Raw genomic sequence first — 12547 nt, forward strand, 5'->3', positions numbered from 1 at the left:
TACCTAAAGAAAAAGTTCTGTATACATTGTTTATATATTTTATTACATATAATATATAACTTACAAGTATATAATTTACAGCACATTATACCACGCCCAGCCATGTAAAGGACATTTTATTTTAAAACAACGCACAACATTTTTACTTTTGTTTTGTTTTGTTTTCGCGACAGGGTTTCTCTGTAGCCCTGGCTGTCCTGAACTCTGTAGACCAGGCTGGCCTCGAACTTAGAAATCCGCCTGCCTGTGCCTCCCAAGTGCTGGGATTAAAGGCGTGCGCCACCACCGCCTGGCAGAACACTTTTTCTTTTTTTTTTTTTTTTAAAGATTTATTTATTATATGTAAGTACACTGTAGCTGTCTTCAGACACTCCAGAAGAGGGTGTCAGATCTTGGTATGGGTGGATGAGAGCCACCATGTGGTTGCTGGGAATTGAACTCAGGACCTTCAGAAGAGCAGTCGGTGCTCTTGACCGCTGAGCCATCTCTCCAGCCCCTCAGAACACTTTTTCTTGATGAGGCCTTGCATTCCCGTCCCATCAGTAAGTCAGTTCCAGGGAATCTAACTCCCCCTCTTCTGACCTGGAAGCAGAGTTGTAGGCAATTGTAAGTCGTCTCGTGGATTCTGGGAACCCAACCAGGTCCTCCGCAAAGGAAGCAAACTTTTATAACCAGGAACATTTCCTGGTGGTTCTTCTCTGGTCAGACCGGTTTTTAGCAAAGATTTCTTTTATAGCTATAAATATAGATGTTTTCGGGGCGGGGAGGGTTGTGTTAAAATGATCCCAAGGCATGAATTTAAGCGTGTCTCAGTGCAGTTTGTTTTATGGAAACTTTCAACCTCAATGGCTGGGTTTATTTTAAGACAAAGTCTTTGTTGTTGTTGTTGTTGTTGGAATTTTTTATTGTACGTATATGTGTACACTGTAGCTGTCTTCAGACACACCAGAAGAGGGCATCAGATGGTTGTGAGCCACCATGTGGTTGCTGGGAATCGAACTCAGGACCTCTGGAAGAGCAGTCTGTGCTCTTAACCACTGAGTCATCCCTCCAGCCCCCAAGACAAATCTCAGTCTAGCCTCAAACTCACTATGAAGCTGAGCATGGCCTTGCTCACAAACAGTTTGTTTGAGACAGGGTCTCGATGTAGCCCTGTAACTATATCTTGTAACTGTGTAGAACAAACAGGTCTTGAACTCATAGAGGTCCTCCCACCCCCACCCCCACAGTAGTGAGATCATAGGCATATGCCACCACATCAACTTTATTGGTCCTGGGGATGGAACCAAAGACTGGGTTCCATAGATACTAGGCAAGCACCCTACCAACTAAGCCACATCTCCAGCCTTGTTTTGGCTTTTTGAAAAAGGATCTCAGTATCTAACCCAGGCTGGCCTTGAGTCATTGCTTTCCTGCCCCAGCCTTTAGAGTGCTCAGATTAGATATCTGTGTGGCTATCTATGTTCAATGACTAGATTTAACTACCCCAGTCCTTCCACAAATCTAGCTTCCAATAGAAGTAGAATTTTCCTTGTTGCCTAGGTCTAAACACTAATTTTGCATCTACTGAAGACTGTGGGAGATTGTATAACTTGATGTTCTGAAACAATTTCACAGTATGGATGAAGAGGAACAAGTATCCTTGTTTGTAGAGCAGAAAAAACGGACATATGGGGAATACTAATGGATTCCTAGGGTTGCAGGCAAGAGCAGAGTTGATTATAACTACAGTTACACTATCATATTTAGGGAGACCAGAGAAAGCAATAGAAGAGGAAGAGAACAACTGTATAATGAGGCAGAGAATAGCACCCCATAGCTTGATTTGGTAAAAGGACATAGCCAGATGAATGAGCCAGAAGCACCGTGTCTCTTCATGCTTTTAACTCCAACTATTTCAATGTCTTGTGTCCTTAATACAAGTGTCATTTCCTGGAGAGCTCTACCTGCAGCGCATGTTTACCAGTGTCCAGATACCTTTGTATTGGATCTGATTAGGTCATTCTTTTTTTTTTCCGTAGACAGAGTTTCTTTGTGTAGCCCTGGCTGTCGTGGAACTCACTCTGTAGACCAGGCTGGCCTCAAACTTCCTTTTACCTCTGCCACCCAAGTGCTGGGATTAAAGGCGTGTGCCACCACTTCCCAGCTCTGATTAGGTAATTTTTAGCATTTAAATAAGGGAATGCCTTCAGTAAGTGAAATTATTTTCCTTCCATCTAAACATTTGTATCTCTCTTTCTCTCTTTTTTTTTTCTAAAAGGAAAAGACTCCTTTTATTGAGTGAGAAATCTCTGGCATGAATTTTCCAGAATTTGTCCTTGAAAACTGCCACTTACACAACTCTCTCAAAACCATCCTTCAGAACAATCTCAGATTTAGATTTGGATATTGGCCAAAAATAATAATTGTCCAGGGGGAAGGAGAGATGGCTCAGTGGTTAAGAGCACTGACTGCTCTTCTGAAGGTACTGAGTTCAAATCCCAACAACCACATGGTAGCTCACAACCATCTGTAACAAGATCTGATGCTCTCTTCTGGAGTGTCTGAAGAAAGCTACATTATACTTACATATAATAAATATATAAATCTTTTAAAAATAATAATAATTGCCTGAAAATTCCTTGAAGTACCTTATTAAACAAAGTACTGGGTCAAAAAAAATGGTACAAAGAAATATTAAAGGAAACATATGGGGGACTGGGAAGAGGGCTCAATGGTTAAGAGCACTTGCTGTTCTTCCAAGGGCTCAGAACTCAGTTCCCAACGCCCACAACTGCCTGTCAGTCCAACTCCAGGGTATCTGATTTGCTGCTCCTTTAACCTCCTTAGGCACCCACATATGTGTGGCTTACACACAAACATACACACGTAAGTAAAAAATGATATTTGAAAAATATAATTTGGGAGCTATTAGGTAATAAGAGAATATGGGTTTAAGGAATTATAGTTCTTTTTTGAGATTTATTTATTTTACTTATATGAGTACACTGTAGCTGTCTTCAGACACACCAGAAGAGGGCGTCAGATCCCATTATAGATGGTTGTGAGCCACCATGTGGTTGCTGGGAATTGAACTCAGGACCTCTGGAAGAACAGTGAGTGCTCTTAACTGCTGAACCATCTCTCCAGCCCCAGGACTTATAGTTTTAACCTGTTAAGATAACAATAAGAAACATAATACAGGTTATAAAGTGAATAAATAAAATAATTAATGGAAAAGAAAAGAAAACCAGTTCTCTCTGCAAACCATAGTTCCATCTCTGTTCCAGCCAGAACACAAACTCCTTACAAGTTCGTCACTGACAGAGCTGGCCATAGCCCAGCAGGTAAAGGCGCCCTCACTACCCGTGTTTGAGTTTGACATCAGGCACTCATACGGTAGGAAAAGAGAACTGAGCTCTGCAGGCTGTTTTCTGACCCCTTCTTCCAATATATCGCCTGATTATTGTGCTTTATCTGTTCTTTCTTTCCTTTGTTTGTTTTGAGACAGTGTTCCACTATGTAGTTCTGGATGTCTTGGAATTTGCTCTATAGGTCCTTGAACTCACAGAGCACTTCCTACCTCGGCTTCCCAAGTGCTGGCACTAAAGGCATGTGCCACAATGCCTGGCTGAATTGCTCTCTTTATTAAAATAAGTCTTTTTTCTTACAAAGAATTTTAGGAGTGGGATTTTATTCATCTTTGGAACATAGAGTCTTACTGTGTAACCTAAGTTCATCTTGAATTCACAAATCTCCTGCTTAGCCTTTTTGGTGCTAGCACCACAATTGTGCATCATGCCAACTATGAGGAGCAGTGTTGCTTTTTTTCTTTTTTTAAATCAATGTAGGCTAAGTGGATAATTATCATTGCAATTAGGGAACAATAGTAGTTTTCAACCAACCATGTTCTCTCTCTTTCTTTTTCTTTCTCTCTCTCTCTTTCTCTCTCTCTGTCTCTCTGTGTGTGTCTGTCTCTCTCCCCATCTGTCTATATCCCAACCCCCTTTCTATAAGAGATGAAAATTCACCGATTTCCACATTCTAATATTGGCTACATACATACTCAGGCAACAATAGAGACTATAATGACAATTTTAGAGTTTTGGTTTCTTTATAAAAAAAACGGAAATATTATGGAAATATATTTTTGTTTTAATCCCAGGCGTGGGATGCAGGACTGCCTCAGATTGTCCACTGTAGATGACTGTGATTTGCCTCATGCTCTAGTAGAAATGTGATTTGCAAGCAGCAGATAGTTTCTGTGATTGTGACATTTGTAATTCTAGGGATTATATAGAGTATATAAATATGTTAGGGCCCTGAGAGGCGTTTACTTGGTTGTTATTGTTTGCAGTTTGTTAAGTAGTCATGCACAAAAAAGAAAAAAAGAAGAAATTAGTTGTCCTGACAGTGAAGATCTGTAGCCATGAAAGGCAGCCTGGTTTCTGGTTGAGCTAAAGTTGGAAATCCTGGTGACCCTGAGGCACAGTAGGCATTTTGCCATGCTACTGGACACCAGACTCCTGGCATGAGGTCACAGCTCTCCATAGGTTTGTGGGCATCTGTCATGTAAGGGCAACACCCCAAGCCCTTCCACAAGTAGAGGATGTAACCACAGGTCACATAGCCTCAAAACAGATCTCCATTTTATTGAGGTACCTAAAGGCCTGGAGGCTTAGCCAACAAACTCCCCTTCCCAGACACTGCTCAGAGCAAAAAATATTTAACCTCAGGCCTGCCCTGAGAAAGTGGGGTACGGTTTTATTCATCTACTTTTCTCCATGACAATAAATGTCTTTTTGTTGTTGTTGTTTTGTTTTTTCGAGACAGGGTTTCTCTATGTAGCCCTGGCTGTCCTGGAACTCACTCTGCCTCTCAAGTGCTGAGATTAAAGGCGTGTGCCACCACTGCCTAGCACAAAGTAAGTATGAAGTCAGCCTAGGCAATAATTAATTGTTTTTTGTTTTTTGAGACAGGATTTCTCTGTATAGCCCTGTCTGCCCTGGAACTCACTCTCTAGACCAGGCTGGCCTCAACCTCAGAGATCTACCTGCCTCTGCCTCCTGAGTGCTGGGATTAAAGGTACATGCCAACACTGCCCAGCAGCAAGAATTAATTTTAAGGAAAGATTTGTATCCAGCCTGGGCTGAAATTCAATCTGTATTCCAAACTGACTTCAAACTATCAGTCCTACCTTGACCTTTCAAGTGATAGATCGTATATACTGCTTTGTCTAGCAGGGAAAATCTATTTATGGAAGCCAGAGAATACACCATTGTTTTCAACTTAATCTGTTCTGACTAACTAGAAAAAGAGGAAGGAAATAGATGGCGTATATGTTTTAAAAGGCATCTAAGAGTTATTAGGGCAATGAGGATTTATCAGGAAAAGATCTCAGAGAAGAAAAATAAAAGATCTCAGTGTTGTGGTCTAAATAGAGTTGTTCTCTTGTCATGTAGAAGTCTAATCCCCAGAGTCTTAAGCTAGTGAGGGTGAGAAGGTACTGGTGTAATCTCAGTCATCTTATTTAGTAAAGGTAAGTCCTTTGGGAAGCAATTAGAGTGGATAAGGGGAAACCTCCCACATTGCATGCTGGTCACTTTCTAAGGAGAAGGATAGAAACCTCACATAGGCACATGAGTGTTCCTGCCAAGATGATAACTTAGCCAAGAGAATCCTTGAAAAAACTTGTGCTGTGCTACTTGGATTTCAATACTCCCAGTTTTATTTTAGAAGACTTTAAAAAAAAAAAGGATAACGTGTGTGTGTGTGTGTGTGTGTGTGTGTGTGTGTGTGTATTCCTTGGCCCTCAGCAGCAGAAGAATAATGACACAGAGACTTATTAATTTTATTATAGCTTAGCTTAGGCCTTACCTACGCTACTTCTCAGCTAGCTCATCAAATTTAATTAGCCCAAGTACACTAATCCACATTACCCACTGCTCTCTTTCTCTTCCTTTCTCTCTCTTTCTTTTTCTTTTAAAGACTTATTTGTTTTATGTATATGTAAGTACACTGTAGTTGTCTTCAGACACACCAGCAGAGGGCATCAGATCCTATTATTACAGATGGTTGTAAGGAGCCACCATGTGGTTGCTGGGAATTGAACTCAGGACCTCTGAAGAGCAGTCAGTGTTCTTAACCACTGACCCATCTCACCAGCCCTTTCTTTCTTCAGTCCCAATTGCAAATCTTCCCACTTCTACTTCAAGGTCATCCTCAATTATATCCTGAGATCAAGGACAATCTAGGCTACAAGAGACCCTACCTACAAAACAAGAACAAGCAGGGCCTCCCAGAGATCCCCTCTTAGCCAAAAAGTTATGCCTTCCCTTTCCTGCCTAGCTATTGATTGTCAGATCTTTATTAAACCAATCATTGAGTAAGGAAGATGTTATAGGAATAACAATACCAAAATCCAGTCAGTACTCAGCTCCCTGATGGTACAGAACTGAATAAACAAAGACAGCTTTCACACAGTGTGTGTGTGTGTGTATGTGTGTGTGTATGTGTGTTTGTGTGTGAGTATACATGTACATGGCCATGAGTGTCCACTTCCACCGTGTGAGCTCATGGGAGTCAAATTCAGGTTATCAGTCTTGGTGATAATTGCCCTTACACCAGAGCCATCTTCTTGGTCTTTCTTTTCGTGCCCTACCACTGGCCCGCTGGCCTTTGATTTATAGGTAGAATATCTTGTAGCCTGGATCGGCTGTGAGCTCATGATATAATTGAGGATGACCTTGAATGTATGGTCCTCCCGACAGTACTTCACAAGGGTTAGGGTTGCAGGCGTGTGCCACTGTACCTAGCTTCTTTTCTCCCTGAAATAGCCTGCTTCAGGCATTTTGACTAGGTCATGAAAATCTGGACTGGAGAGAGGACTCTGTGGGTAAAGATAATTTCTTTTTAGTAAGTCTGAGAACCAAGTTCCAATCCCAGTACTGGGAATACTACTGCAACTCCAACAATTAGGAGAGAGATTATAAGAAGATCTCTGGGATTTTCTGGCTTTCAGCCTAGCAGGTTCAAAGGAATAAGGGACACAGTGATAGAGGAGAACCCTTCCTTTCCAGGTAGGTGTACAAATATATATGTAAATAAAATGCCCATACACATAATAATATAGTGATAAACAAAATCTTTAAAAAATTTATACATAAATAAAACAATGATTAACATGGAAGATCAAGAAAGGCAAGGTGACAGCCAGGCAGTGGTGGTGCACGCTTGTAATCCCAGCACTCTGGGAGGCAGAGGCAGGCGGATTTCTGAGTCCCAGGCCAGCCTGGTCTACAGAGTGAGTTCCAGGACAGCCAGGGCTACACAGAGAAACCCTGTCTCTGGAAAAAAGAAAAAAGAAAGAAAAAGAAAAAGAAAGGAAAGTCAAGGTGAGCCTTGGATATAACTGAGTAAGGCAGGAGCTTAACATGCTTGAGGCCCTTGGCTTGATCCCCAACATCAGAAACTTATATACACACATGCACATGCACGCGCAGATGCACTGAATTGTGGGAGATTTCAAATCAAAGGATCCTCCAAAATCCGAGGATCCTTTATAATTCCATTTTTTTGCCCTCTCTATGTTGTAAATCACTGAAAGACTTAAAAATCCTCTAAGTTAAAAGCAGGATTTAATCACTCATGGAAATTGTTCAATTTTGCCTGTTTTCTCATCTGATGAAATGAAGCTAAGAATACTACTTTACAATGTGTGTGTGTGCACAATATATATGCAAGACTAAAAAGGGGGGTGCTAGTCATTAAATGTGTGAACTTTGCAGTTTGGATTTTAAAAAGAGTTATCTTTTATTTAAGTGTCTATGTGTGAGCCTGAGTAAGTTTATGTGCACCATGGACATGTAGGTGTCTATACTGGCCAAAGGGCATCAGATCCCATGGTTGTGAGCCAACCGATGTGGGTGCTGGGAACTGAACCTGGCCTCCCTGCAAGAGCAGTAAGAGCGCTGAACTACCATGCAATCTTTCTGTTGCCCCTGCACTCCTCTTTCCATTTTGAGACAGGGTCTCATTGTATATAGTTCTGGCTGTCCTGAAACTTGCTATGTGTAGAGCAGGTGGGCTGTAAACTCACAGAGATCTACCTGCCTCTACCACCAGAGTGCCAAGTTTAAAGGTAGGTGCCACCAGGCTGGCCCTGTAGTTTGGATCTTAAATGTCCCTCAAAGGAATATGTATGGATTAAAGGCTCAATCTCTATAGTGTCAATATTGGAAGGCAGTGGAAACTTTAAGAGGTTTGGTTAAAGAGAGCTCTTTAAATTACTGGGTGTGATGATTGTATATGCTTGGTCCAGGGAGTGGCACTATTAGAAGGTGTGGCCTTGTTGGAGTAGGTGTGTCACTGTGGGTGTGGGCTTAAGACCCTCACCCTAGCTACCTGGAAGTCAGTATTCTGTTAGCAGCCTGCAGATGAAGATGTAGAACTCTCAGCTCCTCTTGCACCATGCCTGCCTGGATGCTGCCATGCTCCTGCCTTGGTGATAATGGACTGAACCTCTGAACCTGTAAGTCATTCCCAATCAAATTAAATTAAAAATTTGTCTTGGTCATGGTGTCTGTTCGCAGCAGTAAAACCCTAACTAAGACCTTGGGAATGTAGTTTTCAGAGGAAAGTGGGAATTAAGTCCCTTCTTTCTCTTCCACATTTCTCAGCCAAATGAATGGTGCCACTAGTGTCCGTGATGTGATGCGACTTCACCTCAGCTCAAAGGCAATGGCCGCAACTGATTATGGGCTAGAACCGCTGACACTGTGAATCATGCTAATCCTTTCCTTCTGTAAATTGGTTATTTCAGTATTACAGCAATGAAGGTCTGTCATTCAGTAAATCAGTAAGTCAGTAATTCAGTAAGGAGGAGCTGTCATTCAATCAATCTTAACTTCATTCACTCTGGTATGCAAGTGGCTTCCAAATCTTTCTCTTTCTCTCTGAGAATATAAAAACGTGTTACTACTGTGTTTCTATTGTAAGTATTATGATCTTGGTCTTTCCTTCCTGCTTTTGTACATGGCCAAAAGAGACACATTGGTTACTTTAATACCCTCAAAGCAGAATCCAGGAGTGTCACCAAATGCATAACCTCTCTGACCAAAGCCAGTAACTAGATTGCAACTGTTTTCCTCAATGAAGTTCTAGCAGCCATCACTGGACACAAAAGCTGAGATCATCTTACTGTTCTTGATCAGCTGGACCCTGACATGCTTCCTAATGGAAAAATTGGGCTCTTTGCCTTCAACTTGTACTTTGTCCAATATAATACCCTTTGCATGAGCAGCACCTCTGCAGGGCCAACCTCAGAGCCGTGACCAGATGGGCTTTGGTATTGTTTATCTAGCCATTCAGGCACTGTCCATGACTGTGGAGCTTTGCAGTACAAAGGCCACTATCACACTCCTCCATCTTGCCAGTTCCACACGTCAGAATGAAAGAGCCCAGATCTCTTACATCAAGTCTGTTTTCTCTCAGCACTCAGCACCATAACCAATTGCTTCCCTGACATCACTCCTTAGATGACTCTGTGGATTATATTCAAAGAATAATCTTTCTTTTGAAATATATTATTTTCTGGCCAGGTGTAGAGTTGGACCTCTTTAATTCCAGCACTTAGAAGGCAGAGGCAGGTGGATCTCTGTGAGTTCAAGGCCAGCCTAGTCTGCAAAGTGAGTTCTAGGACAGCCAGAGCTGTTACACAGAGAAACACTGTCTTGAAAAACATTACATGCAGTCGGGTGGTGGTGATGCACGCCTGTAATCCCAGTACTCTGGGAGGCAGGTTTCTGAGTTTGAGGCCAGCCTAGTCTACAGAGTGAGCTCCAGGACAGCCAGGGCTATACAGAGAAACCCTGTCTTGAAAAAACCAAATCCAAAAAACCAAAACCAAACCAAACCAAAAACAAAAACCAAAAAAAAAAAAAACCCTCAGAAAAACATTACATATATGTGTGTGTACAATATATGTGTATTATCTATGTACATAATTTATGTATATTATATAATTGTGTGATACATATGCATATATGTAACATACATCTATATTATAATTATATATATTGTGTGGCTGGTTTTGTGTGTCAAATTAACACAGGCTAGAGTCATCAGATAGGAAGGAGACACAGTTGAGGAAATATCTTGATGAGATCCAGCTTTAAGGCATTTTCTCAATTAGTGATCAGTGGGGGAAGTACCAGCCCATTGTGGGTGATGCCATCCCAGGCTGGTGGTCCTCAGTTCCAAAAGAAAGCAGGCTGAGCAAGCCATGGGGAGCAAGTCAGTAAGTAGCACCCTCCATGGCCTCTGCATCAGCTCCTGCCTCCAGGTTCCTGCAGTTTGAGTTCCTGCCCTGTAAGTCAAATAATCTCTTTCCTCCTCAATGTGGATTTTGGTCATAGTGTTTCCTTGTAGCAATAGAAACCTTAAGACAGTCTTACATAAATACCATTGAAACATTTTAATTTTGTATATGCAGCGAAATAGGGATTCAAATTCCTTCTCCTTTTGCATGTGAATGTTCAGTATTTTCATCAGTAATTATATTGTTCCTATTAACTTTTAATTTTTTGAGCGTTTTTGTCTGAATGTGTGTCTATTAACCACATTCAGGCCTAGCTTGGTGCTGAAAAAATGTATGATTCTCTGGAACTAGAGTTACAGGCAGTTTTGAATGCATGTATGGGTGCTGGGAATCAAACTCGAGTCTTCTGGAAGAGTAGCCAGTGCTCTTTGACTTCTGGGCCATTTATAGTCTACTCATTACTTTTTTTTTTTTTTGTTGTTGTTGTTTTCTTTTCGAGACAGGGTTTCTCTGTGTAGCCCTGGTTGTCCTGGAACTCACTCTGTAGACCAGGCTGGCCTCGAACTCAGAAATCCACCTGCCTCTGCCTCCCAAGTGTTGGGATTACAGGTGTGCGCCACCACCGCCCGGCTTAGTCTGCTCTTTACTAATTACAGAAAAGATTAGTTTACTAATGTCTTGTACTGTGAAGGTTTTTTTTTTAAATTTCTTTTAGTTTTCATTTTCCCCCCTTTCCCCCTTTACTTATTATAACCTTAATCCTCCCTGAATGCTTTTGTAATAAAGTCAGTGAATTCAAAAGAAGAAGTTTAGGTCTTTCTAGGACACAAGGCAACTAGTTTATGAGTTGGAAGGAGCTCCTGCCTACAACTTCAAAACTTTCAGTATCACTGTAGTCTTCTGTAGCCACCAAGACTTTGTTCTAGAGCTGGGGGTGTGGGCACTCGGGAGGCAGGGGCAAGAGGATTCGTAAGAGTTGGAGGCTAGTCTGGTTAACATAGCAATGTTCTATAATAGCCAAGGCTACTTAGTGAGACCCTGCCTCAAAACACAAAACAGAACAAAAGATGTGTCCAGAAGGGCCATCTTTTTGTGTCCCGGCCCTCCTCCCGCCTCCATAGGTTTCTTCTTTGCAGCCTTGTCAGATTTGGAACTCACTTTGTAGACGAAGATGGCCTCGAACTCAGAGGTCCGCTTGCCTCTGCCTCTACCCGGAGTGCGCCACCATGGCTAGGCCCATTGTGGTTTTTAATCAAAGTCATGAATGTGGCAGCAGCAATCAAGAGGGGGGCATAAAAATATTTTACGGGTGATTCACTATATTCAATGAGGGTTGGTTCAGGCGTCAGAAGCGCGCAAGGTGTCCAACAGGGAGGAGTCTAAGCCGTCAGTCTGACCCCAAAAACACAGCCTGCAGGCAAAGCGCTGGTCTCCCTAGAGGCTGAGGGGGGGGGGCATTCTCCCACCCTCGGAAGACCTGGCGGTTCTCAAGCTCCAGGCTAGTAGTTAACAACCTTGAGGATTTCACCCCCGGCCTTCCCCAAGGCGTTTTCCCGCTTCCTTTTCCCGTCTTCGCAAACTCTCTTCTGCGCGCAGCGGAAGTGACGCAAGACGTAGCGGAAGTCCCTGCAGCCGCGGTGTTGTGCTGTGGAGAAGGGACGGATTTGTAAACCTCAGAGTGCGGTTCTGCCTACCGGAGGCCGCTGTGGTGCGGAGACCCCCGGGTGAATCCACCGTCACCATGTCTGATCAGGTAGCGGGCCTGGGTCTTAGGGCTCAGGGCCGTCGGCCGCTGGCTGGGGCCCTGGCCTGGGGCGCGGGGGAGGGGGTGAGGCTGGGGGAGGGGGCTGTCCGTGGGGAGGGGGCCGCGAGGGACGCGGAGCGCCCGGCGGCGTCGGCCCGGGCCGCCTGGGACCGAGGGGCTGTGGGTTCCACGCGCCCTCCGCGGGCCTCCCCGAGGCCCCTACCCCGGCCGCCCGGCGCCGGGTCTCTCGACACCTCCCAGGTTCCTCGCGGGCTTGCAGGGGGCCCAGGCCCTCTCCCTTGTCCCCGAGAGCAAGCGGAGGGAAAACGGCCGTTTCCCGTCGGAGGACCGATGGCAGGGACAAGGCCCTAGGCCCAGTTATATAACGGGAGGGACTCCTGACTGGGAGGCGAGGTGGCCCTGAAAAGCAGCTCGACTCCACTTTGGGCTCTTGGTCCCGGAGAGTGGGGTGGCGGCCAGGAGCCTCGTCTGAGGCGACTGGGGAC

General features: G+C 43.6%; 1 protein-coding gene across 1 annotated transcript in view; it reads left to right on the forward strand.

Annotated features, from left to right (window-relative positions):
* The first annotated feature begins 11902 nt into the window (after nucleotides 1-11902).
* Nucleotides 11903-12547, forward strand: part of Sumo1 (small ubiquitin like modifier 1) — a 35142-nt gene continuing 34497 nt past the window's right edge. The window contains exon 1 of the mRNA XM_052192913.1: nucleotides 11903-12050. Coding sequence (XP_052048873.1) covers nucleotides 12039-12050 — 12 coding nt within the window. The 5' untranslated portion in view covers nucleotides 11903-12038. The remainder of the gene's footprint in view (nucleotides 12051-12547) is intronic.

This window comes from Apodemus sylvaticus, chromosome 9 (genome assembly GCF_947179515.1).
Source record: "Apodemus sylvaticus chromosome 9, mApoSyl1.1, whole genome shotgun sequence".
NCBI classification, from domain to species: Eukaryota; Metazoa; Chordata; class Mammalia; order Rodentia; family Muridae; genus Apodemus; species Apodemus sylvaticus.